The sequence below is a fragment of the Natator depressus genome, chromosome 1 (genome assembly GCF_965152275.1).
Source record: "Natator depressus isolate rNatDep1 chromosome 1, rNatDep2.hap1, whole genome shotgun sequence".
In the NCBI taxonomy this organism is placed as follows: Eukaryota; Metazoa; Chordata; order Testudines; family Cheloniidae; genus Natator; species Natator depressus.
The window spans coordinates 155,283,864-155,311,294 of NC_134234.1; the positions used below are offsets into that span (position 1 = coordinate 155,283,864).

The window sequence follows — 27,431 nt, forward strand, 5'->3', positions numbered from 1 at the left end:
GATGTCAGGAGTGAACCCCCTATAATACATGATCTACCATGCTGATTTTCCTTAACAGTACAGTAGTGGTGTTTATCTGTAATGGTGGTCAATCTGCATACTTTATAAACTCTCTTGTTCCTGGATTATTTTAAAATCTGTTTTAAAATATTTTGATATGTCAAATACACTCACTGCAGTTTGCACTAATTAGCACCCAGATCGAAAGAGAGCAAAGAGGCTTAGGCTTTTTCTGCACATACACATTGCACTGGTGTAACTTAAATCAGTGTATAGCCGCTCTCTTAGGGTACGTCTTCACTACCTGCCGGATCTGAATAGTGTAGCTGAAGTTGCGTACCTTAGTTCGAAACTCCCTCCCCCTCCTCCCCCCCCCCCACTGTAGCCCAGGCCTTAGTGGCTTATTTCAGTTTAATTTAGGTGGATTAGAAATAGGTTTTTAGTTAAACTACTGTAAGTCAGGTTTATATGGGAGTACTCAAACAGCCTTTTTGTACCATTATGGCTATTTGGAATTGCATGTTTAATTAAACTAGTACAACTGTGTGTGAAGATAATCCCTAATACCATTCACACAAATAAAGTGAGCAGGATGTGGCCACTTACTGAACAGTCAAAACTTGGGAACTCTAAAGTCTCCTGTGCTGTACCTCCTGTGTCTCATTCCTGTTCTTGCAGACTATTCTGTACAGGACACACTATTCCTTTTATTTTTCTTTTGGGGGGGGGGTCCTTTTAGTTCTTGGTGGTTCTGCCCACTGGTAAGTTTCTAGCCTTCATGTTGCAGAGAAGGACTTGAATGTTCGTCTGTGATATTTCCTAACAATCATTAGTTTATGCTTCTCATCCACCTTCCTCCTCCCAAGCCATCCAGAACTAGTTTTGAGGTCCCTTAAATATTTTACATATTGAGCAAATTTGTGGCTGTGAGGTGCTAGAGCTGCTCATCATCTGATTGAAACTGAGTTGGCTCTTTTGCTGAGCAGCCAATAGTAAGCTTTGGCAACAAGTTTCAGAGTAACAGCCGTGTTAGTCTGTATTTGCAAAAAGAAAAGGAGTACTTGTGGCACCTTAGAGACTAACCAATTTATTTGAACATAAGCTTTCGTGAGCTACAGCTCACTTCATCAGATGCATACTGTGGAAAATACAGATGATGTTTTTATACATACAAACCATGAAAAAATGGGTGATTATCACTACAAAAGGTTTTCTCTCCCCCCACCCCACTCTCCTACTGGTAATAGGTTATGTAAAGTGATCACTCTCCTTACAATGTGTATGATAATCAAGGTGGGCCATTTCCAGCACAAATCCAGGTTTTCTCCCCCCAGACAGCCCCCCAACCTGAAGTGAATACTCACCAGCAACCACATACCACACAACAGAACCACTAACCCAGGAACCTATCCTTGCAACAAAGCCCGTTGCCAACTGTGCCCACATATCTATTCAGGGGACACCATCACAGGGCCTAATCACATCAGCCACACTATCAGAGGCTCGTTCACCTGCACATCTACCAATGTGATATATGCCATCATGTGCCAACAATGCCCCTCTGCCATGTACATTGGTCAAACTGGACAGTCTCTATGTAAAAGAATAAATGGACACAAATCAGATGTCAAGAATTATAACATTCATAAACCAGTCGGAGAACACTTCAATCTCTCTGGTCACGCGATTACAGACATGAAAGTTGCGATATTACAACAGAAAAACTTCAAATCCAGACTCCAGTGAGAGACTGCTGAATTTGAATTAATTTGCAAATTGGATACAATTAACTTAGGCTTGAATAGAGACTGGGAGCGGCTAAGTCATTAGGCAAGGTAACCTATTTCCTCTTGTTTTTTCCTACCGCTCCTCCCCCCCCCCCCCCCGACGTTCTTGTTAAACCCTGGATTTGTGCTGGAAATGGCCCACCTTGATTATCATACACATTGTAAGGAGAGTGATCACTTTACATAAGCTATTACCAGCAGGAGAGTGGGGTGGGGGGAGAGAAAACCTTTTGTAGTTGTAATCACCCATTTTTTCATGGTTTGTGTGTATAAAAACGTCTTCTGTATTTTCCACAGTATGCATCCGATGAAGTGAGCTGTAGCTCACGAAAGCTTATGCTCAAATAAATTGGTTAGTCTCTAAGGTGCCACAAGTACTCCTTTTCTTTTGGCAACAAGGAGGAGCTACTCAATAATGAAAAGGCATCACCTGAACTAAGCACAAGCTGGTTTTCCAGTTGTGGCTCAAATTGACTCTCTGTGGCCTTAACCATTTTTAGCTTCAATATTTGTAAAATGGGGATGGTAATGAGGATTAATCACAACACACTACAAGGTAATTAGGCACTGATTATAAAACCCTATATAAATGCTAAATATTGTTGCCCATTTTGCCTGAGCGGTTAACCACTATTTGGGGCTTTGCAGGGTTATTTGTTCAGAGGAAACATTGTTGAGTGAGGAATATACTTTGGTGCAATCCTGTTTGCTGTAGTCTGTGCTATTCTGTGTAAATTTTAAATTGCCATTTTTCCTCCAACACGATTGGTGCATCATGTGGGTTGACATCTTATTAAACCCCTAGACAAGAACGTGTAATGTTATGAAGAGCTATATGTGCCTTGAAATTCCTTGTTTATCACTGGCTTATTGGGTAGGAGTGGTGCTACTCCTTTTCAGATTGAAGTAGCTGCTGCTACAGGAGTTGGATGTATTCCCCACAATGAGTGGGAGAGGTGAGATCAAATTTAGATTTGATGAAAATGCTACTCCTGCAGGAACAGGGAGCTGCTGGCCTACTATCTCTAAATTACATGTAAAACCTCAGTTACAAGTTCACTGCTTATTTGAATGATTGACATCACAAGGCTACTGTGGCAGCATGCTTGTGTCTTCCTTAGCTTGGGGACTGAGGCCCAAATCCTCAGAGGTATTTAGGTGCCTAACTTACTGAAATCATTGGAAGCTAGGTGTCCAAATATTGTTGAGGGTCTGGCCTGAGTCCTTAAAGGGCTTCAACTGGAAGACTCCCTTCAGCAAAGCATTGGGCACTCTGGTCCCTCCTGCAGCATATGGTTAAATCCAGTGGGACTACTCACATACTTAAAGTTAAGCATGCATTTAAGTTCTTCCCTGAGACAGGGCCTGAGTGCTCTGTACCTTTCAGGATCCAACCCTTGTTTGCCCATTAAACACAAAACCACACTTTCTTATTTATTGTTGTGTGAAATGCTGTAAAATAACTTATTTCTACATCTGTTCACTAATATCCCTCTAGGTTCTTCTGATGGCACCCATCACCAGAGCAACAGCAGCTTTCACCAGTGCAGAGATGGTGTGTGTACGACCCTACTCCTGCAATGGCATCTGTGTGGACAAAGGGGCCTGCCTGAACAAGTCCGGTTGCAGGACTGTGGCATATATCTGTAGCTAGCTCCCTGGAGCGGTAGAAGGAAAAATACTGTAGCCCCATTCCTTCTAGAGTGGATGCTGGTGCTTATCTGATGGGCTAGAGAGACGGACCTAGGATGAGTCCTCACCCTACGCAGTCTGAAAGCCGGATGCTGCTGCGTGGACCCCGCAGACAAACCGGCCAGCTACAGCCTCCCGCAGCGCACTCTCACCCCGCTACCCCCGGCTGAACACGGGCGTAGGAGCGACTCTGCTTTTCTATTGGTGGGGCGTGTCCCCCTCCGCCCCCGGCCCGGCCAATCAGCGCGCGTTCCCTCTCCAAAAGCTGGGGAGGGGAACGACTGTGAGAATTCCCTTCGCACGCGCGCGGGGCACCGGCTGCGGGGCCGCGGCTGCTGCGGCGCGGGGCGTCTCATCCACGCGCAGCGGGACTCGGGCTGCTGCCGCGCCTCTCTTCCCGCCAGGCCAGGCAGGTGCAAGCGGCGTGCGGATGGGAGAGGTCGGACGTGGGGTAGCGGGTTGAGGGAGAAGCGGCCTGGGCAGCCCGTGGGCTTCACGTTGGCTGGGGAGATGCGCCGCATTGCCGGGGTTTCGTCGTTGTTGCCTGATCTGCGTGTTCTTTGTGCGGGGTGTGTCTCTTCCCTGCCGCTTTCCGGTTGCATCAGCTTGTGCTGCAGCCGGTAGATGGGGTTGCCAGAGGTCAGGTCACCCAGGTGGCAGTCGTTGCGATGACGAATGGGTTTAGCTTTCTCCTCTCCCCCCTCCCCCTCCCTTTCCCTCCCTTCTTCGTCTGATTTGGAGACTTCCCGAAAGGGAGCGAAGGTATTCTGTGTGCCCCAGCCCCGCGCCATCGTTACATCGCTATATCCCCCCCCAATAAATACAGGCAATGGTGGAGATTGGAGCCAGCCGCCTCTCCTGCTGGATGGTGTAGGGTGAACGTTGATGCGATGGTCGGAGTTGGGGAACAAAGCTGTCTAGTTCTCGTTACTTTGTCCTTCGGCCTTTAGGAAATTAACGGCATGAAATAAACTACTTGTGCTGGTTGAAATCTGGAGAATGTTATACTGGTGGATGAGATTTTGACCAATTGCTATGATGATGAATATGTGTATGAATGTGTGATAGTGTTAGGCTGGCACATAGAGATATCAAGGTGCCAAGTTCCAGTCATTTTCTTTTATCCCAAGTCTTGCTGAAATCCTTGGTGCTCATAATATGCTGCCCTAGAAACAGGATCTCCTTTAGGCACCTAGTGTGAACTAGAGTTACAGATAGCTTTTGCAGATGGGATGAGTGGATAGCTTTCTACAGTTACCGTTCAGAGGGTAAATAGTGTTTGATTGGGTTTTGTTCTGGCAAAATTCCAGTGTATTAAATTCTAGTGTTTTTAAGATGTGTAAAGCTAATTAGAACATGATGCAATCTGCTGGACAGTAGAGAAAACATTGTTGGATGGAAAATCCTTTTATCAAGATGATCTCTTGTGAATTAATTTATCAAAAATTTTATTTACTGTATTCATCTCAGTAGTGCTTATCCTGATAAAAGAAGGATAGTAAATATTGTCTTTCCACAGGCCTGTGGAATGTGTATTTTTAAAATGTATTTGGAGGTTACTTTGTTTCCTGGGGTGAGCAGAAAAACAGAAGGTGGTGGGAACTACTCTAGAAATGGATGATTTGCGAGTAATATTGATTGATGGAAGGTTTGTGATGCCCAGGGGTTAACATTTCTGTGGGAGGGCCACCGGAAATGTAACGAAAAGTAGAAATTTGGAGGGAACGGCTGGGAGTTAACTGCTGGGAAGCCTACATCTGTTATTGAGTGAGTCTCCTTTGCCTGTTTGTTAGCATATAGGTCATGTTTGGCTGCTTTGTTGTGTTAGTGTTCCAGTTTCTCTCCCTGTCCCTTACAGGCTTGGCACTAGTTCTTTGTCTCACCATCCTGGGCTTCCCTCTGCCAAAAACACGAGGGCTCTTACATGTACTTCTTACAACACTTATGTAGCTTGTTAAGGCTGGGGAATGTTTTGTGTGTTTTATACAACCCCCAGTACAGTGGGGACCTGAATATGATTGGGGCCTCTGAGAGATACACCAGTAAAAATGATTATTCTAATACCAATAAAACATTATTGAATTGACCAGTAATAGATCTGATTTCCCCCCCCCCTTTTAAAATAAATACAGTCCCTCATTTTTTCTGTATATCCCATATCTTTCTAAGGGCTTGGTCCTGCAAGGTGCTGAGCATGCTGGCCATAATCCAATGAAGTAACTAGCCATGTGGTCCACTTTTAAATAAGTAATTGTCCTATTTATGTCAATGGGACTCTGGTGAATTGGAGTCAGAGTACTCCACACCATGCAGGACTGAGCACTCAATAAGGGGAAGGAAATTCCAGAGTAGTGAGGGGAGTGAAACAAGAGCCTGGAGACCTCATATATAATGAGAATAAAATGGGGGAGGGGTAAAATGGAGGGAGAGAAATTGGGATGGAGAAACAAGCACGTGCTGCTGGGTGAAGGCGTTTTTTATAAAACTCAGAGTTGCTTAGTCTAGTAATTCTGGGAATAAGAAACCCCACCGTGCACAAAGTTTAATGAGATCATTGCATACTGTTGCCTGAACAAGTTTTATATGCTTTGATCCAAATGCTTGGGGGATTTGGTTACCACAGTTCTACCTTATTGAGTGTGACTCAGCAACTCTTAAGTCTGTAATTTACCACATGCCATTGTGTGTGGGGTTGGAAAAGGAGGCATGTAACTCATTGCTTCTGTTTCAGTCACCTTGGTGATGCAACAGCACTGCTGTAAAAATAAAAAGCCAAAATCCTGCTTTTTTTTTTTTGTTTTAATATGGGTTTGAAGTTGTTACAGTGGATTTGTCATGATGTAGCTCTGCTTTTTGGCAAGCTTGCTTCAGTGTTCTCTCTGCCGAGGTATAAGCTCTGTTAAGTGGGGGGGTGAGAGAACCTGTATTTGTGCTGGAAATGTCCCACCTTGATTTTCATGCACGTTGTAAGGAGAGTGGTCACTTTGGATAGGCTATTACCAGCAGGAGAGTGAGTTTGTGTGTGTGGTTTTTGGAGGAGGGTGAGGGGGTGAGAGAACCTGGATTTGTGCAGGAAATGGCCCACCTTGATTAGCATACACATTGTGAAGAGAGTGGTCACTTTGGATGGGCTATTACCAGCAGGAGAGTGAGTTTGTGTGTGGGGGGGGGCGGAGGGTGAGAGAACCTGGATTTGTGCTGGAAATGGCCCAATTTGATGATTACTTTAGATAAGCTATTACCAGCAGGAGAGTGGGGTGGGACGAGGTATTGTTTCATGGTCTCTGTGTGTATATAATGTCTTCTGCAGCTTCCACAGTATGCATCCGATGAAGTGAGCTGTAGCTCACGAAAGCTCATGCTCAAATAAATTGGTTAGTCTCTAAGGTGCCACAAGTACTCCTTTTCTTTTTGCGAATACAGACTAACACGGCTGTTACTCTGAAACCACATTAAGGAAATGTATGTTAAAATTCTAACTTGAGGGTGTTACTCAGTGTTTAGTAGCGCCTGACAATTTTAATTCCTTGAGGTTTTAGATTACAAGAAATGTCTCTACACCACATAACTTGTACGGGGAGCCTCTAAAAATGTTTTGCTTTGATTTTTAAAGAACAGTGCTGCTGAGTTAGCTTAATTTTTTGGCTAGTCCACTCATTACTGCTAATCTAAACTGTTTTCATGAGAAGCCTTATGACATTTCTCTGTATTTGCATCAAGCTCGTATTGTGTCTGAGGCTTTGACTTTATGCAAACTTAAACTTGTTTACCTAAAAGTCTGGTTGTTCTGGGTTTTGGTTGGTTGGTGTTTTTTTTTTTTTTTTGCGGGGGGTGGGGTTTTTTAAAATTGATTTAGTTAAACTGATGCAACTTTATGTGGATACACTTAATTTCATTTTTAAACCTGGAGAACCAGGTATAAACAGATATACATATCCAACGAGGGGTTTTCACTGGTTTAACTAAAGGTGTGATTTAGTTACAACTAGCTCAAGTTTGTGTACAGACTAGGTCTGAGAGTGCCTTACTCTAGTCTCTCTACAAGAAACAGGTAATCCAGAACTGCTAACTTCACCTCTGTTCAGTAGGGACAGGTGCCCCTTTCCACCAGCATTCATTACAGATATTGCCCAAGTAAGAGATGTAGTACAGGATTGTGGAACAGCAGCTGTTTAGTGAATTGCATGTGGAACTAGGAATTGAGATCAGAATTCCATTTCCTGCTCTCTGTAATCTTGGGTGAGTCACTTAATCTTTTCTGTGCCTCCATTTCCCTACTTGTATAATGGAAGGAATAATACTTCCCGCCCTATGCTCTGTAAAGTACTCTGAGAGCTATACATTAGGAGCATTATAGAAGTGCAGAGTATCTCTACATATTTATGCCCTGGGGAGGAAAGGTCAGATCTGCTTTTAGTATAAACAAAAGTAGTCCACTTAAATACAGAATTGGATAATGAAAGTTACCATCTCCAGATTAGGGACAGAAACTTTCCAGTCTCTTTTCTCTAATGCTCTCATGCTTTGATATTTGTACAGGAGTAGGGTTGCCAATTTTGGTTGAACGTATTCCTGGAGGTTTCATCAAATGACAGTCTTTAATTAAAAAGATTAATCTTTAATTCCCGAAGACTCCCATACAATCCAGGAGGTTTGGCAACCCTATACAGGAGTCTTGTTATGCAGAAAATCTGTTGGACTCCGTGTGTGTGTGTGTTTTTAAAAAAAAACAGGTCAGCAAGGTGATTTGACACACCCTCAAATTTCATGAGAAGTCCTGGTACTCAGTACACCAGTGTCTCTAGCTCCAGATCTGTATGCAGGCAGTCCTCTTTTCTGTGTGAAGTGTTAACCTGGGACATTTTGCTGAACTTGCTCTGGGTAGTCTGATACCCAATGTTCACCATTACTTTGCCATCAACCCTAGTTTTAACATCCTGGTAACGTTAAAGGGGCAGGGGGAAAAGATAGGTTTTTATTTCAAGCCACAGGGGAGGACTTGGATATATCAGTTCAGCACTGAGGAAGAATGATATTGATGCAGAGAAACAGCTGTGCATTCATCTTCATCTATAGGAGAAGACTATTGCGAGAGAATTGGACTGAACAGCTGTGAACCCCAAAAGCCCCTCTGTACCTCTCTTGAGATGTACCTCTTCCACAGAGCCATAGTGTAATTCAGGTAGGCCCCACTCCAGCAAAGCACATGAGTAGACCCTTTGGCTTCAATTGGACTACTTGTTTAAGATTAAGCATATGCTGAGTCATGGCCCTAGAGTCCTTCCTGAGTTTGCCTCTTGTGGGTGTTTATAAGTCACCAAATGCTGCAATATCTGAGTACCAAAAAGTTTAGAAGATTCTTGGAAAACCACAGTTATACATTAGTTTAATGAGACTTCAGATTTCTCTGCTTTCCCACTTCGCTACCCGCAGTACAGGCAGGTCATCTTTTCTGTGTCAAGAGGCACAGATTGGCTGTTGCCTGGGATGTAACAGGACAGTTTCTTCTAGTCTCTGGGAGAAGGGTGCATTCTTAACCAGAGCACTCTTCTCTGTGCTTTGTTTCTAGAATGTGATTTTCAAAAGCACTCTATGTTGGCCTAACTCTGCTCCCATTGAAGTCAATTGAAGTTTTCTCATTGACTTCAGTGAGAGCAGAGTAAGGCCAGCTCTGAGTGCTTTTGAGAATCCCACCCTAACGAGTAAAGGGATTAAGAAATGCAGTGTGTATCAGCAGTACGCGTACCTGCCTCTGAAGGCCTTGCTAACTGATCTGACTCAGATGTTTGGGGCCACTAGATACTGACATCAAACTGCTCTTTCCATCTTCCACCTCTTTCTGTAGCAAACTCAAGTCAAGAACTAGGATAAATGGTAGAGAAATATAGTCCCATTCTCCAGACAAGGCACGATGGAGTCCTGCACCCTACTTTCTACTTAGCATTCAGCCCTCAGATAGCCATCAGATCTCACTCGTAAACCTGTTTGGTTGTGTTTTGTTTTGTTTTTGGACAACTTAACTTCAGCTTCAGGTGCGATGTTAGATCCCATGTGGGAACTTTATTTTATTTTTTTATTTTGTGGATGTTTAACGCGCACACGCTGTGTCAGATAAATAGCCTTGGAAATGGACTTCTTGTACAATGGGGGGGAAAGTACAGTGCAGACAGTGTCAGGAACCGTTTCCTAGTCTGGTCTTGAACCCTGTTCTGTAGGGACCTACCCTAGGGACAGAAAGGCATTTGAGTTTTCATTCAGTCTGAACTCCCCATGGAGGTGCCAGTTGGGATGTGGATGGTTGTCACACTGGTGATCTCAGTCCAGATCCCAGTGATCACAGAGTGACAACTTTTAGCCACTGCTGGCGTAGTTGGGACTCAAACTGGTGCCCTTGAGATCTCTCCAGCAATCTATTGAGCCACTCCAGTGGCCTGACTGGCACTGATATGGAAAGCAAAGTTCAGAGCAGGCTGCTAGCTGAAGAAAATTCCAAGTAAAGGAGTGAGCAGAAGATCTTTTTTTAAAAATGTTCTCCATCTCCCCAAGTTTAAAGGGCTGGATACGATGAATGAAGAGAGTGCACTTGCTCTAGAAAGAGGTGAATACAGATATGGGACTAAATGCTTTTCTACTGTTTTTATGTTTTTACACGTTTCTATAAAATAGCTTTCTAGTTTCTGGTTTTGTGTACTTTGGTGTGTAATGGAAAAGATTGGATGGGCTTTTTTTAGTTACCTTTGATTCAATCAAACTGGTAAGGGGGTGTAATTTTTTTTACATAACTCCCTGCGTCAGCCTAAATGTCTGTGTCTCAGTGGGGATTTACCCCAAAAGAGGGAAGTGTTGCTGATGCTTCTGACCTTCTTCTGGGTTTTCTGCTGGAGGAGGAGCATGAAGTTGCACTCAAATTTCCCCAGCAGAGGCTGCTGTGGGGGCGCACTAAATCAGTGTATTCCCTTGCTGCCCTGTCCATGCCTCTCCCTTGCCAGTCCTGCCAACTATTCATTGGTGCCCGGGTGGAACTGCAGCTTTCCACTCCTGTAACTTTGCCTCCTCCTTGCCCACATTCTCAAAATACTCCCCACCATCAAGGGGCCTCTGTTGGCACAGAAGTTAGTATAGCCCTGGGATGAATTTGGGCAAGAGGACCTAAAGCTGTCCTACCCTATGTTTTGCTGAATTTGTATGTCAGAATTAGCCTTGAGCCAGTCTGAGTGTAAATTCAGTGTCTTGCTGGTATATAGAGTGCAGGATTATTAACATAATTGATGATGCTTATAAGGAACTGATCCCAATTTTTGGTTTTTCTGGGTAAAGAGTACAAACCAAGCTCGACTCTTAATCCCATAGGATGTTTATACATCACAGCAAGCCTGACTACTGCTGGTTAATGTTCTTCCATATCCCTTGGGGACTAGATAAAGAAGTTGTTCCCTTTTTAGCATAAAGGGCTGTCCACAATCTCTTAGGTTGTCACCCTAGAAAAGTTGATTCTCAGAGCACTAGATGGCTCGGCAGTAATAGAGGCTGATTCTCTGTTATGGCGATCAAGGCCTCTGTGTCCGTGTGTGGACGTTGTGGTAGCACACAGATATCGGGTGCTTTTTTTTTTTAAAGAAACATGCACTAACTTTTTAGAACCAGGCACGGTAACTATTTAAATCCTTAAGATTTTTTTGTGTCCTTGCTGAATACAACACCACATTCTTTTTGTGTGCAGGGTCTTTTTAGAAACAATATTATGTTCCAGGATAAAAAATTTGGCAGCTATGATAATTCTACCTTGATATGCTTCCTCTTTAAAAAAAAAAAAAAAATGTTGTCCCATCTTTAAACGTTATTTAAAACTCAATCTTTAAAATGGCTTCCTCTGTCTTTATAGCTTGAATGTGGGAGAGAAGCTCAAAATTTGGCTGTTCCCAGCAAATATAGCTCTCCCTACAGAACTTTTGTTACAACTGGTTTAAAAAGAGAGACCGCCCTGCTGACAACGCCGGGCTACTGGTGGTAGATGTGTGGCGTCTAGTCTGCCGATCAGTAGTACAGTGAGGAAATGAAGCAGAGGTTTCTGGTTCTTTAGCAAAGGAGATGATGGGAGTTCATAGGTGTATCTGATGTGTCTAGAGAGGAAGTGTACATCTGATGGTAGGTAAGTAGGTATTGTGAGGGGGGAATATAAGAGGAAGGAGATAATGGATATCTCCATGAATAGGGGGTGTCTCTGAGAGAATGGGCTTCCTTACAACCAGGGGTGCTGGACTGATTTTTACAGTGGGGGTGCCGAGAGCCATTGAACCAAACTGTAAATCCTGTAAATGAAGGAAACCACTTCAACCCAAGAGGTGCGACAACACCCCCAGCACCTCTAGTTCCAGCACCTGGGCTCACAACCCTGTTTCAATGGGGGCAGCAGGCTGCAAATATACTTTTTCTCCAGCACATAGACACAAACTGTCTCTTTGCTGTTTGTTGCTACAATATGCAACCTTTCTGTTCTTTACCCACTGCAGCCAGCCAAATGGCACTTTTCAAAGATGGCATTACTTGTTTCTATATTGTACACACAGAGAAAGTTCTTTCTCTTTAAGAAGAGTCTTTCAAAACATTTTTTTTCTCATTTTTTGTTTTAGGAGAACAAACTGTATTGGAGACCCCTGAAGCAAGAAGTTTAAGGCATTGGTGGTAAGTTTCAGGTTCATAATTGACCCTCTTACAGAAGCACGTAGTATCACTAATAAAGTAACCAAATCCCTTCCTGTTGGGCAAACTCTCACTGCCTTCCTCTTTGTTTGAATATAACAAAGGTACTGGTTGTTCCAGAACTCAGTGTTCTCACTGTGTGCACTTTGCAAACACACATATCAACTATAAATTCTGTAGACACATAATCTTATGTATGTACATAGAGGCCAACTGTTTCATCAATCATATGTATATCTGCATGTGCCTCAGAGGAAGTCCTAAAACCTCTAGAATAAGTTTATTATACTAAAACTATCATGATATTGTGGATTGGTATATCAGGACTTCGTATGAATATAACAACATGCTGAGTCCCACTGGGTAGCTGGAAATGTCCAGTTTCCCGGTGATATAAAATTCCAGTTTTTAACCCCTTATGGCTGTCAAATATCAGACTTCATACTGGTACTTACTACTTGTCTAGGACTAAACATGGCCTGTCTTAGGTTTAGGTATGTGCTGTCTTTTTAATTTTTTGTTTTGTGGAGGGCGGGAAAGGGAAATTAAAAACACTTCTCGAAGTGTGGTTTTGTTTTGGGGGAGCGGAGGGGAGAGAAGAGGGGGGTTAATGGTGACTGTTTAAAACTGCTTAAATGCTTGGCGTGTAAGAATCTGCTCCAGGGAGATGGATTAGTGGGCCGAAGCCATGTTTTCATCAGTGGTGCATGATCAATAACATTCAGAATAACATTTTAGAATCATCACACGGTTCCACTGTCTCGTGGTTCTCCAGTTTATTAAATGAATATCCCCTCCAGATACATGGCGTGTGTCTGTTTATATTATAGTGGCACTGAGGGACCCTGATCAGGATTGCAGCCCCATTGTGCTTAGGTGCTGTACAACCGTGGAAGTAGTTGTAAAAATATTAAGAAAAAGCACAGATACTTTCAAAGACTTAAGCCAGATACTTTTTCTAGCTGCCAAACGTACAACTATGAAGGCATGGGGACAAGTCCCAATCATGTCATAATAAACAGTTGGCTGGACTTTGAGAAATTAACTTTATATATGCTTAGACTAGCTTATAAAGCATGGAGTTCCTTTTTGGATTTTGCCTTCTAACACCGGAGACATTCATTTTGATACATGCAGGCAGTACTAGCTTACAACTGAGAAGAACTCTCAGCAGATCTCTTCCATACCATACTTGGGCTTGTTTGCTCCTTTCCCCTGGGAGGGGCCAAAGGGGGAGCATTTCTGCTAGCTTTTGCTTTTCCTTGGGGAGTTTTCTCCAGATTGCTCCACTGGAGGAGAAGTTTGTAGGGCTGCTCAGTGCTGTGCTTCTCCGAACACCTACGTTTGGTAGCCCCATCAGTACTTTCAGCAGGACTGCAGCTTCTCCCTAAGGCCACTGAGCTAAGGAACTACAAACAGAAAATATCTGTCTTCCCCTGCTCTCATTGCTTGGGTCTGCTCTGCCCTGCAGTTTGGTGGGCGTAAGCGACGTGCATCATCCTAGTTGTGCATATACACCTCTACCCTGATATAACACATGCTCTGGGGGGTGGGGCTGCTTTAATAACAGAAGTGCTCGAGACCAATACAAGTTTGATATAACGTGGTTTCACCTATAACATGGTAAGATTTTTTTGGCTCCCGAAGACCGCGTTATATCGGGGTAGAGGTGCATTTACACTAAAATTTGTCTCGTGCCAACGTAAGCAGCTTGTTACAGCAACACAATAACTGTATGTCCACCTTTGTTGGATATAAATAAGGGGAAACACATGAAAAATAAGGGATAACACTTCATTTTAAGCAACATTTTAGAGAAATTTTTCCCTTAGTATGTTGTGTATTGCCCTCAGGTATACAATGCAATTATCACAATTACCATTTTAAACCTTAAAATTGCAGCTTATCAGTTTTAATACATTTCAATACATCGGTTTTTAAATCAATTAATAAAACTGTGTACATGTGCAATTGAAATTAAAGTTAATTTGAAGCTTAATATTGCAGAAACCAGCTAAATATTGATTCTGTTAATCTGTCCAGATCTGTTTACACGAGGAAAATAATGCTACATTTGAGATAGGAATGGACATAATAAATTCCACAAGTTTTAAGAAATTGGGATAAGGAGGAGCTGGCTACTATGTTTTAAAGCTTAACTTTTCCCCTGCACACAGTACTCTCTGAACCTTCTTTGCAATAAAACATCTTCGTGCTTGTATGTGGCCAGCATTTGCTGTTTACTTAGAATTCTGGAAAGGGAAAGGTTAATTAATGGCTTTCTCAATTCTTCCTGGCATCTCCTTACCTGTGTTACAAGTGCAAAAACAAAGCCCTGCCAAGGGAGCGGGGTGGGAGTGGGGGGACACTGCTGAATATTTATCCTGTTTTAACAGGCAAAGTCTCGAAGAAGTCGTATCCATGATTTTTATTTCAGATGTGCAATTCATTGCAGTCTTAGGACAACACAAAAGGAAAACCTATATTTAGCTTGTGGTTACTTGTTAAAAAGCTAAGTTTCTTCAGGCTGAATTCGACACTGAAAACAAGGTTTAACCAACAGTTACATTGCTTAGTGCTGCTCCAAAGATTTGATTTGGCCTTTCCTTACCCATGTGACAAATCAATGACATAAGGGAGTCAAAGGATGGGATGGTCACCCTAACAATAACACCACCTCCCTGTGTTGTGTAGAGCTGTGCAGAGCAAGTGTAGCGGCTGTGTTTTTGTGTTGACTCTGAGTCCTCCAGCAACTGTACCACAATACCGCTGTTCCTGCAAGAGTGGTTGTTCTAGTCAGTTTTGAATTCCATTGCCCAGGGGTCATAGAAACCCAAAACCTGCCCCTTTAGATTTTTGAAATGCTGTTTCCTGATGGCCTGTGCCAATTGTGCAGGGGGGTGCTGAAACAGGGACGAGCAGCAGGGTCCCATGAAAGCAAATTGTCATGGTTTCCAGAAGGCCAGGGAGGGCAGCAACAAATCTGGTGCGGTCATGCAGCCCAGCTGCTTCTACAGTGACCTGCATGCCATACCTGGCAGCGACCCCACCAGCACCCTGCAGACCACTATGGTCACTTTGCAGGAGCCCAAGGTGGAGACTCCTGCCAGCAGGAGGAGGAGGTGGATGCGTGGGGACATAAAGACGTGACAGTGGACTCAAAGCATGCTGCAAGCCAGGAATTGTCTGAAACTTGGCTGGAGTTGAGCCAGCCCCTCCACACAAGCGTGGATGAACCTGCTGGTGAAGGGGAAGGGAGTTTGGTAAGTGCCTACCTGCGTTTTTCCTTTTTTGTTTTCACTTCTTTGCTTTTCACTTCCCAAAACGTCACCTCCCTCCCTCTCTGCCCTTCTTCCCCATTTAGAAATGGCATCCATTCCATCCGCAACCTCAAAACAGAGGCACTCCCTTTTGAAGGCTGTCTTCCCTAATGTAATGGGAATAGGGAATAAATTCAAAAACACCATTATGGCTGTCGGATAACGCCGTCCCCTTCAGATCAGTGTCCTGTGCTTGGGTAGCGGTGGAACAAACAGATAGTTGGCATCTGCTTTTCAGTCCTTTGGCTTGTTGAGCTAGGCAGGGAGCCAGGGCAGAGTACTTTATCTGTGTAGGGTTGTCCGTTTTAGTTTCTTGAGAGATCTCCATGAAACGTACATGGAGATACTTTACAGTCCTTTCCCAAAGATTTCTAGGGATGGCAGCCTGGTTTCTTCTACTGTGATAGGAGACTTTCCATGCCACTCCTGTGGTGAGTACTGCAATGGTCCCAGGTGACAACAGGCTTGGAGCCCATGGGCGGCTTTGGGATGCTGCCAGCAGCTGGGTTCTCTGCCTTCGTGGCTCATGAGTTAATATCAGCCCGGATCGCTGTGGCCTGTGGAAAATATTGCCAGCACTCTCAGCACTTTCCTTATACCCATACCCAGGTAGGGGAGCCCAACATTTATAGCTTCCACGGTCCTCTTTTCTCCCTCCCCCGCCACTAGGCCATATTGACTATGGTTTGAGCTGCAGAATGGTGCTGTAGTGATCAACTCCAAAGCTGAAGTGACAATTAGCATTTCTAAAGGTATTTATGGGAGTAAGGGAAAGGGATTCTGACACATCTTTTCCTTTCCATGGCGGTTGCAAATCTAATGGTGCATTTGTCTGTTTTAATCAACAGCATGTCTGTTTTAATCAGGGGCCTTGAGGGTTGCCCCTCTGCACCTGCTGAACATCTGACCCTCAACAGGAGGAGCAAGAAGAGGACTGGGAGGATCTGTTCTGCAAGATTCTCCAATCCTCTATGGCCTCAGACTGTGAATGCAGGACTTGGAGAGGACCCATGACCATGGAAAAGGTCTGGGAATGGAGAGAGTGGCTATTGCAGGAGAAGCAAAAGGACCAAGAGGCACACTGGAAAATGCACCAGGATATAATGGGATTACTCAAGCAACAAACAATGTTGCAGAGCATTACTCACCTTCATGCCCAAAGATCCTGAACTCAGCAGCCTTTCCAGTCCTTGGAGAACTCCATGGTCACTGCTCCCACAACCCCAACACACAGGTGGCAGCATGGTGTACCTCCTTACCCCTACAACTCCACAGCACAGGGGACAGCAAAGAGAGCAATAGCTACACGTACACCAAGCTGTGAAAACTTGTGAAAATAGTCTGTTATTAGGTTTTACATACATGGACATGAATGTTTGCTTTTTAATTCTATTTTTACTGGAGGTTTAAAATACGGTTCACCCAGTTAGTGTTGATAAAAGGTTTTTAATCTTGTGTTTATTTGTTCTTTGATTTTGTTGCCTGTTTCTTTGCTGAATTTTTGGAAACTCAGTATCTTGCTTAACCTACCCCCCACATTACAGAATACATAGCAGGAGGTGAAAACCCACCCATACTAAGTAAAAGCAAATAAGTACACATGAGAGACACATTATAAGCAACATAACACTACTGTGGCTGACTGTTAAATGCTGGCTTTGAAGACCATTTTCTCAAGTGCAGCTGCTGTGGCTGCATGTGGCCCTAGGGGGTTTTCCTGCAGCCATGACTGCCTTCTGGGCAGAGATGGGGGAGGGGCAAAGCAGTGGCTCCTCCCTGCAGTGTCCAGGGGCGGGCTTCCGCCATGGGAGTCTGGGGGTGGGCTTCAGGTCTTCCCCTCCTCCCAGCTTCAGTCACGGGGCTGGTCTTATCTAGTGCTGTGGTCAAGAGGCCAGGAACAGGGTGAGCCTGGGATGTGAGGCTACGGAAGGGAGCTCAGGGCAATGGGAGGGGGAAGCAGCGGGGGCCAGGAGATGCAGTGAGCACCAGGGGGATCTGTGGGGGCCAGGGGCACCAACACTCAACTGTATCTTTTTATTATTGTCTGCAAAAACAAGACCCTACATAAATAAATGACAATAATTTGGACATTTCTAACACAGGTGAATTGTACCTCCTGTATTAGCAACACTTGTGAGAACTATGCTGAGCTGTGCAGGGTCCATGCTTCTGCCAGAGATATGGTAGAGCCTGAAAAGCGGTGTGAGGGGCTGTGGAGTTTTTAAAAAGGCACAACATCTATGGGATAGAGAAAGTGGGAACTGGATCCCTGGGTGAATTGCTGGTATCTCACAAAGCATTGAGCTGGAAAGTAGCATGGGGTCTACTAAGATACCTACACATGGTGCAACACATTCTACATTGACACAAGCACTTGTGGTGTAGCTCTGATGCAAGCAACTGCTCAGCCATGTGCCTGAGCGGCAGACAAGTCAGCAGCTGTATGCTGACATAACTTGAGTCAACCAACCTTCGGTGCATAGACTTGGTCTGGATCCAAGTGAGCATTGAGCAGCTGGGCTGGGGGAGGAAGAGACAGGTGTAGCCAGCTGCCCCAATACCCAATCAGTAAGGGCAGTGTGGCAGTATCCTGGCAAGCAGTAATATAAGAGGGCTTCATTTGTTCTCCCATATTTGGGAATCTTTCAACTGCTGTTTAACAGAATTTACAGATTTATCTGATATCCCTACCACACAGCTGTTACTAATCCTGTTTAACAGTCCTGTCCACTTTGTTTTGCAGTATCTTATGCCCAGTATAGAAGGCTTAATGGTGGGATATTTTAACCCCTGTGCTCTGAAGCACAGGAGAAAGATTTTACTTTGACAAATAGTGAATAGTAATAAGATTCCTGGAGGAGGATCAAATTTCTCTTGGATTAAATCTATGCTTAGGAACATGGCAAACTGGGAGGCTTCTATTTTAAGCTAAAGTCCCAAAGAGTTACAATGAGTTTCTGAGAAATGAAGTGGAAGAGCTTTTAATCTTGGGCATAATATCAGCAGAAAACTGGGCAACCTTGTTAAAGTCTAAAATCCATTTAAATTGTAAACAAAATAAAATAAATGCAGCAGAGCATATCTGAACAGCTGTGTGTGTGTTGTGCCTCATAGCAGCTACTATTTGTCTAGCATAATTGGTTTACATTTTTTGAAAGGGCCAAATTCTGCCCTGCCTTGAAATCAGTGGGGCTTTATGGTTTGTCAGGACATAATTTGGTCTAAATGTAGGATTAGAATATCTTTTTCGTGACTGGAAAAAATGTGTTCATGTGCACAGATATTTTAGTTTCAGGATGCGTATCCCATCGGCCTGCACTTCACACATGCTGAGGGGTGTTTGTGAAAGTGAGGGGATAAAGCCAGGCATAACTGTTGTCAACCTTTCCTGCACTGCTCTGCAGTGAGGTCCTGGTCGAGGCGCATCACCCTCTCTCCCAAGGCCAGGGCCTCTGCAGAGCAGAGCCTGCAATGGTTTTGACACCAATAAACACACTGGCCAAAATTTTCTAAGTGACTAATAGGCTTTGGGTGGCCAATTTGAGACCCCTTAAAGGAACTGTTTTCGAAGGTGGGCGCTCAGCACTTCGGAAAATCTCAAGCCCTTTCAAGGTGTCTCAAGATGGGCACCAAAAAATAACTAACTAGTCACTTTTTAAAATCTTGGCCAGTCACTGATGTGCGAGTGACTTTATCTGGGGTTTTGAGCCTGTCTTTGTAGAAGTGAAAAATGAGTCTGCGTCAGAGAATGCCCCACGAAGCTTTTGTTTTGCTTGCTGCCAGTATTCTACCATTGCAGATGGCTAATGCCTTATGGCCTAACGCACGAATGAAGTAAAGACAAATAAACCTGAAGAGCATATTGACTAATTGATTCTTCTGAATCATTTACCTTCTATCCTCAATACCCTAATACAGATGCACACCCTAGAATCCACTGACCGATGTTATCTTTATAGGTTTATCCTGGGCAGAGAGATTTGGGCATGGGTCTAGAGGGAAATAATGGAGATAAAATTAAGAAGAGTGCTTTGATCCAAATTAGGTTTAGGATGGTGTTCAAATTCAAAGCTGAATCAGGACCAGGGTTTAGATTTGCTGGGTCCAAAGTTTCATAGGATTAGCTGCTGTTGTGAGATTCCTGCCGTTGTGAGATGCAGTGTCACAGGAATGGCTTTCTCAAGCCATTCTGATCTGGAACCAAAATCATAACGCAGAGAAATGTGGATCTGGCACTTGGGATCTCAGATTCTCTTCACCCTCCGGAAATTTTAAAGAGGTTTGAGGGTCTGGTTTCAGCATATCTCTAGAAAATAGCTTCCAGAGCAAAAGGCAAACCTGTTATGCCCATCAAATGTAGTGGGTTTATAATCCTTTTAAAATTGATATGTTCAAGCAATGGGATTTCTTATGTCCCCTCCCATGAAAATGCATTTGGAAAAGACATGGGTTCAGCTATGCTACCTTACCCAAAAAAGTTATGTCACTGGGGGGGGTTTTGTAGACACATGACCTAAAATAAGACCTGTTAACCATCTGCATAGAATTGACTCCATATTCCCTATTGGTGAGAGTGACTCTCACAGGAAATCTAGTCTGAAATAAACCTTCATAAAACTGGCCCTGCGAGCCTGCTGCTCTTTCCTGTGGAGCTTGGTCTTGGAAGCAATTCAGCTCCAGGCTTTATTTTTCTTTGTGGCTTTTGTTAAAGTTTCTCCCCATGTCCAGGTTAGTTTCCCTCATTGCCTTGCTCCAGAGAGGGCGGATACCTACTCCCCTGCCCTCCCCAGAGGGAGAGTTTTCAGGGGTGTTTCTGGGTTTTTGCCAGACCAGTAGTTCTATGGCAGCTCTCTCACTTTCACCCACCCATTGAGGATCTCTCCTGCCTAGAGGTGAAACAAACTGCCTCTCTAACATGACCATTCCCTACCTGCTTCTCCTCTGCCTACAACATAGCCACATTATCTGGTTAGGAGGATAAATGCAGGTCTGTCTAGAGTCAGTAAGCACTGCTGTCTGATCATCCAGGGGGTATATACCTGCCAGCCATCTGCTTAGGATGGGGAGATGGTAGCTCTTTGGGGTAGAAAGTGGTGGTGGCTTGTTTTTTGTTGGGGGGAAACTCCACTGCTTGATCAGTCTTGTCTCTTGATCTTTGAGACCGCCTGCTGTAAACTGTGGGCAGCTTCTAATTAATACCAGTCTGTCTTCACGGCGTTGTCATTGCACAGGATGTGGTCACACATTTTGCTCTCAGTGCTGCACCAAAGCCAAGCCCAACTTCCCATTTCAGTTATCAGCCCTTCATAGCTTGAACCAGGATCATAACACTTACTGTTATGGTGCTGCACAAACCCGTACCCGCCCTTAAAAGACCCTTGTATGTTGTTGTTTTCATATATAGGGAAACTAAGGCTGGAAGATCGCTCATGTAGTTGCTCTGTGCTGATGGGAGTTGCTCTGTGCTGATGGGAGTGAGCTCTCCCATTGACATACAACCACCTCCACGAGGGGCAGTGGCTATGTCGGAGGGGGACGGTCTCCCACTGACATAGTGCTGTGCACACTGCCGCTTAACCCAGCAAAACGTACGTCGCTCAGAGGGGTTCGCTGTTCACGCCCCCGAGCGACACAAGTTTTGCCAACATACGTCCTAGGGTAGATAGAGCCTAAGCCTCTGATGCTAAGTGATTTGCCGAAGCTCACCATAGAGAGTTAGCAGCAGAGCCGTTATTAGGTCTCAGAAGTTCCTGGCTCCAGCTGCATGTTTAGACGGCTAGGCTATGCCGACTGCCTGGAACTTGATACTAGAACAGTATGAGTCTGAGCCCCTCCTCTAATGGGGGAAGCAGAAGATTCCAGAAGACTTCAGCCTTGTGTGTCATAATGAAGGCAACAGTAGCAGTATGTTGTGTAAGCCTACATTGCTCTTCTGTTCGGTTGCTTTCATAATAATCTGTAACATCATGACACAGCAGGGTTTAAAGTAGTCTGCTGCATATGTTAAGTGGCTTTGAGGTAATCCTTTTGCTTCTGAGGAAGCTCAAAGTGAGTCTCAATGGCAGGTTCTTCTTTCCTTTTCAAAGACACAATGCCTTCAGTTCCTCCAGAAGCAGAGATGGACACCAGTTCCTGCTCTCACTTCTCTGCTAAATGCCTGCTGAACGGAGGGCTGGAGAAGGAGCCCTGTAACATCAGTGAGGAGAGAGAGTGGATCCGACCTGACACCCCTAGCAAATGTACCTGGGAGCTGGGGAAACCCCCCTCTGAATCCCCTCATTATCACCCCACTTTGTAAGTGATACCTTTCTTTCCTTGTTGCCTTTCAGTGTTAACCAAGACTTTGTCCCTTCAAAGCACTGCATGGGCTTAACTAAAGGTGTGAATTTTTTTAGTTGTATTAGTTAAATTGGCATGATTTTGCATATGGACACTTTTGTATCCGATACCTATAATTTACAGTTGCAAGCTCAGTATGTTTAAACCTAGCTTATGTTATAAAAGAGGCAAACTCCCACTGACTTTAATGGGGTCAAGAGGTCATCTTTTGCCTTTGACAGTTTTTTGCTTTCTCATATTTACACATTCACTTTCATCTTTCCTAAATGGTGCTATTTAACCCTCCCTCCCCAAAAATGCAGGGAAAAAATGAATAAATTCACCAAGAATTTCGTCACACCTACCTGTAATTGCAGCATTAATCTGTGCTCAGCATTTCATAGATTCTTACAGCCAGAAAGGAACATTAGATCATCTAGTTCAGTGGTTTTCAAACTTTTTTCATTTATGGACCCCTAAAAAATTTCGGATGCAGGTGTACGGCCCTTTGGAAATCTTAGACATAGTCTGCGGTCCCTAGGTTGAAAAACCACCATTTTATGGTAATGACAACCTTTTGCAACCTTAAACATAGTCTGCAAACCCCTTAGGGGTCCACGGATGACTGGTTGAAAATCACTGATCTAGTCTATTTCCAGTCTGCTTTTGTTGACAAACCATGGTTTGGAGCAGTCATGGCATTGATGGAGATTATATGTGCATGCTCAGCAAAGATGACTGAAGCATTCATTTTCCCTGGAAGGGCTGAAATTTATGCTAACCTACTTCAGATGGTGAGAGCATGGCAGGCTGTGGATCGCAGCTTTGTAGCTCTTGCCTTTGACCTGGGAATCATTCTTTGCCTCCCTCCCCCAGTATATCTCGCCAGTGAATATGCTTTTTATTGTAGCCGCTATCTGCTAGAAGGAGAAAATGTCTGAAATCTTATAAATTCCCTCCCTGCTCCCCCTCATTACTAATTTGAGATGCAGAGAACTCCTTTTCATCTTTCCTTAAAATTAACAATACCCCTTCCAAGCTAGAACAGCCTGTTCTTGATGTTTAATAAGTTTTCCAACTCTACTAAACAAAGAACATTGCTAACAATGTACAAACATTCCCTTCCCATTAGCCTTTTGCTTAAGCTGATGTGAAGCTGCATTAGCCAGAGGGCTTGTCTACACGGGCAAGTTTCTTTGCAGTAAAGCAGCTTTTTGCACTCAAACGGCAGATGTGTACACACTGCAACTCTGTGCATAGAAACTCCTCAGTTGCAGCGCTGCAAAAAAACCCACCTCAACAAGCCTCGTAAGGCTGTTTGTGCAGAAGCTCCAGCGCTCTATTGCCAGTGTAATTGGCCTCCGGAGCTGTCCCATAATGCCTCAAGTGTCCGCGCTCTGCTCATTGTTTTGAACTCAGCTGCCCTGGAGACGTGTGCCCCTCCCATTTCAAAGCTCCGTTTCTCACAGCTGTTGTGTGCTGTGCTCATCTGCTCTGCGACACACCGCAAACCATTCATGTGGAATGCTCGTGCAGTTGAACACAGAGGCAGAGGTGTGCTTATGAGAGAGAGAGAGAGAGTGCCCAGGGAGGGAGGCGGGGGCTGATGTCAGGGTTTCCCCTTCCCCCACCTCAGGACTGGTTGCTTCCTGTTGCTGTCTGAACTTACAAGACAGCATGTTGAGAGACTCTGTCCTGCAAAACACACTGTCTCTCTTCCCTCCCTCTATACACACACACACACTCTGCCTCCCACCCCCAACACTTGAGTTGAAAAGCAGCTGTCAATGTATTAGGATGCCCATGGAACAATGGGATTGGGAAACCTGCATCATATGACGCTGTGCCTGCCCCATGAGACATTGCAAACCATTCCCAAAGCACCCTGCGGCCAGTTGCACAGTGGGATAGCTACCACAATTCACTGCTGTCTTTGCGGTTGCAAGAGCTGCTAATGTGGATGCGCTCCAGCATCACAAAGAGCACAGTGTGGACATGCAACAGCAGTTTAATTCCAGCGTTTTAATAAAAGGGGTATAACTTGTGGCGCAGAAACTGGCCAGTGTAGACATACCTAGAGTTAGCTCATGTTAAGTAACCTATTAAGCAGTTGCCCTGATCAAGTGAATAATTAAGTGGTTGGTAATGATGACAATAAACTACATCAGCCATTTTTCAAACTTCGGGTTGCAACCCAGTACTGGGTCACGGCACAGGGTCGCTCTGGTCAGCACCGCCGACTGGGATATTAAAAGTTCCATCGGCAGTGCTGCCCAGCTAAGGCAGGCAAATGCCTACCTGTTTTGACACCGCGCTGCACCCCAGAAGCAGCCAGCAGCTGGTCCGGCTTCTAAGCAGGGGGGCCATGAAGCTCCACGTGCTGTCCCCGCTCCGAGCACCGGCTCTGCACTCCAAACTGGTGGGGGCGTGCCTCCGCCTAAGAGCCAGACCTGCTGCTGGCTGCTTCTGGGGCGCAGTGCAGTCCACGGTGCCAGGACTGGCAGGAAGCCTGCCTCTGTACCCCAGCTGCACCACTGACTGGGAGCCTCCAGAGGTAAGTCCGCACCCCAATACCCTGCCCCAGCCCTGAGCCCCCCCCCCAAAAAAAACCTGGAACCCTTTCCTGCACCCCCAGCCCAGAGCCCTGACTTCCTCCTGCACCCCCAGCCCCTCCTGCACCCAAAACTCCTCATCCCTGGTCCCAGCCCAGAGCCCCTTCCCACACCCCAAACCCCTCATCCCCAGCTCCATTGGGTTGCGGACATCAACAATTTTCTTCAACTGGGTCCCCAGAAAAAAAGTTTGGAAACCACGTGAGGTAAATGCATGTACCTTGTGCTGTCCACGCCATTTCATTGATGTCTGATTACTCCAAAAGTTTTGGATCAGGGTTTTGCTGTCTTAGAGAGTCCTTTCTGTTGTGAACTTCTGTATGTTTAAAAAGAACATCCAAAATAAGCATGTGACCTCCCAGTGTTACCACCAAGAACTAATCGATGTGTCTGTGCATTAGGCCAAAGTCTCCAAACATCCTGCCGAACATTCTGAGGAAAATTGGTGATACTCCTATGGTACAAATCAACAGGATCGGAAAGTTCTTTGGACTCAAATGTGAACTCTGTGAGTACTTGCTGCAGACAGAAGTTAGAGATGTATCTTCAGATGTCGAGTTAGAGGTGTATCTTCAGAAATCTGGATCACCCTATTTAACAGTGTTCACGAGAGCTGGTTGGGAAATGCTTTTTATTCCTGTGGAAGAAGTTGACAAAAATGAACGTGTTGTCCAAAAAAAGAGAGAGAGAATTCTTCAGTTTTTGGGTTTGTGTTTTGATTGCCTCTACATCCCCTTCCCCCCGCGCTCGTGCGCATAAACAAAAAGCAAACCACACACGCTACACATCAAAAATGGACATTTTCTGATGACATTTCCCTTCTGATTAAAAAGCCATTTTTGGTCAAAAACGTTTCAAGTGAAACTTTCAACCAGCTCTTGGTGTTGCCACTGCGCCCCTCGGAATGAGGCTGCAGAATAGGCACCAAAGAGCATGCAAATGATGAAATGGTTGAAGCAACTGACTACTTAGGGAAGATTTAAAAGAACAAACTACGATCTGCATAGCTTGGCTAAACAATGACTGCTGCATGGGAATAGGGTAAAAGTACATGGAGGGGATCATCACAGAAGACAATTAAGAGATTCTGTTTACTGTTGTCCAAAGGGTTGAAACTTGGAGAAATGAGATGAAATTCAAGGGTGGACTTCTTAACAGTTAGAGGAAGCTCCCAAGAGGTGGAAAATGCTGTATGGAACGATCCTTCATTGGCAAGGGAATGGCCTATTTAAAAAATTCCATCCGGTACTGGTAGAGCACCGTAACCTGTCCTCACTCCCCCTCTCCTGATTTGAGCTACACATTGTTTTTTAATCCTCTCTCGTCTTCTGCCTCAATGTAACAAGGCAGAGAAAAGAGGATAAAAGGAGAGACCCACTAGTTAAGATGAAACTGACACGGTGTGGGGCTTCTTGTTCCTGTGGCCAGCTGTGAAATGTGCCAAGAACTTTATCAAATTGGCCAGTGCCACTGGAAATGCTAACTTCTCCATTGTACTGTGGGCTGCCTCTCCCTTTGTCTTGTTGGGAGGTAGGGGGTGTTTAATTAGGCAGAAATTACCTTAGCTGGAGTGTTTTCGGATCTAAGTAAGGAGTCAGAATTCCTCTGGTGAACGCAGTAGTGCCTCTTTTTAAAAAAAACCACACACACATACATTTGTTTGACTATTCTGTTTCCAGTGGCAAAGTGCGAGTACTTTAATGCTGGGGGGAGCGTGAAGGATCGAATCAGCCTGAGGATGGTGGAGGATGCGGAAAGAGCTGGGATTTTGCAACCTGGGGACACGATCATTGAGCCTACATCAGGAAACACAGGTAGGAATTTCTAGGTCACAGTGAGATTGCTAAGCAACTGTGGGAACGTGGTCTGAAGGCTTCCATGGAACTGTAGGAGAGGAGTTGGAGCAGAGAGGGCTGCTCATTCAAAAGAGAAAATGCCTAACAGGAGGAGAGAACCTCACAGAAGTTCTGCTCCCAGCTCAGGGTCCAGCTGAGGAAGGAAAATACGATGCTTGGTGCTGGTCAGAGTGGGTGGGAACTAGTGTTAAGGTTACAGAGGCTACTGCTTACTTTTTTGTATTTAGAAGTTAGTACCTGAGTGCCCCACAATTATTAGAGGACTTGGTTGTCCTTACTATGTCCACGTCAGGCTGGGAAGTATTCTCCCCATTGTCCAGAGCAAATTACAAGTGACTTTCCAAAAGTCACATGAGGCTGAGCTGGGAATCAAACTCAGGACTACTAAATGTCAGTCCAGCACCCTATCCACCAGACCATCTTTTGTACCCTTTACTCTGTAGGAATAGATCAGTAGTCCAGCATCCTGTCTCAGATAGTGGCTGATGCTGGATGGTTCAGAGGAAGGTGTAATCTCCAAGTTATTCAGTGACTGAGAGGGGAGCCAAAAAGTTGATGAGAGCAGTCTGGAATTCATTTTCGGCTTCTGCTCTGAAGCGCAAGGGTTGCTAGCTCTTGTGTCTTTATTCTACAATCTTGTATCCAACTGAAACTGCAGAGAGGATGCAGGGGGCAGGATGAATGGGCTCTGGGCCCATGAGTGGGGCTTGTAGACACCACTGGAACACATAATAGAGTACCCAAAGCTGGAATTTGCCCAGGACATCCTGGGTTGTGCTTGTGGAAAGAGCCATGTGCGTCCAAGTGGTGAGGTGTTTAGCTGTGCAGTTTTCCCAAATGACTTCAGGTAGTGCAGAGTGTTATACTGAGGCACCAGTTCTGCAGTGAACCTATTGACTAGCCATCACCACATCCTGTGGCACTTAGCAGTTCTTCAGAGGTGTCCCATCTGAATGCTGACACAGGTGGACCGTGCTTAGCTTGCAAGAGCTGCTGATAGCTCAGCACAAGTTAATTTCATACAGCTCTGCAGTGCAAGCTGGATTGAGGTCTGGAAAGGAGGAACAAAAATAGCTTCAAGGTTAGAGCCTTTGGTAGGCACACGACATCCTCGCAGAAACAGTGGGTGACTATCTGGATACAGCT

At 44.7% G+C, this 27,431-nt stretch overlaps 1 protein-coding gene across 2 annotated transcripts in view; it reads left to right on the forward strand.

Annotated features, from left to right (window-relative positions):
• Positions 1-3,800: 3,800 nt before the first annotated feature.
• LOC141997119 (cystathionine beta-synthase-like) overlaps positions 3,801-27,431 on the forward strand; it is a 46,512-nt gene continuing 22,881 nt past the window's right edge. Inside the window, exons 1-5 of one of the 2 annotated variants that reach the window (XM_074969427.1) lie at positions 3,801-3,888; positions 12,110-12,161; positions 21,586-21,793; positions 24,831-24,937; positions 26,109-26,243. In XM_074969427.1, the coding sequence (XP_074825528.1) occupies positions 21,591-21,793; positions 24,831-24,937; positions 26,109-26,243 (445 nt within the window). In that variant the 5' untranslated portion in view covers positions 3,801-3,888; positions 12,110-12,161; positions 21,586-21,590. Of the gene's footprint in view, positions 3,889-12,109; positions 12,162-21,585; positions 21,794-24,830; positions 24,938-26,108; positions 26,244-27,431 lie in introns of those variants that run through there. The other variant, XM_074969429.1, reaches the window with a different exon arrangement.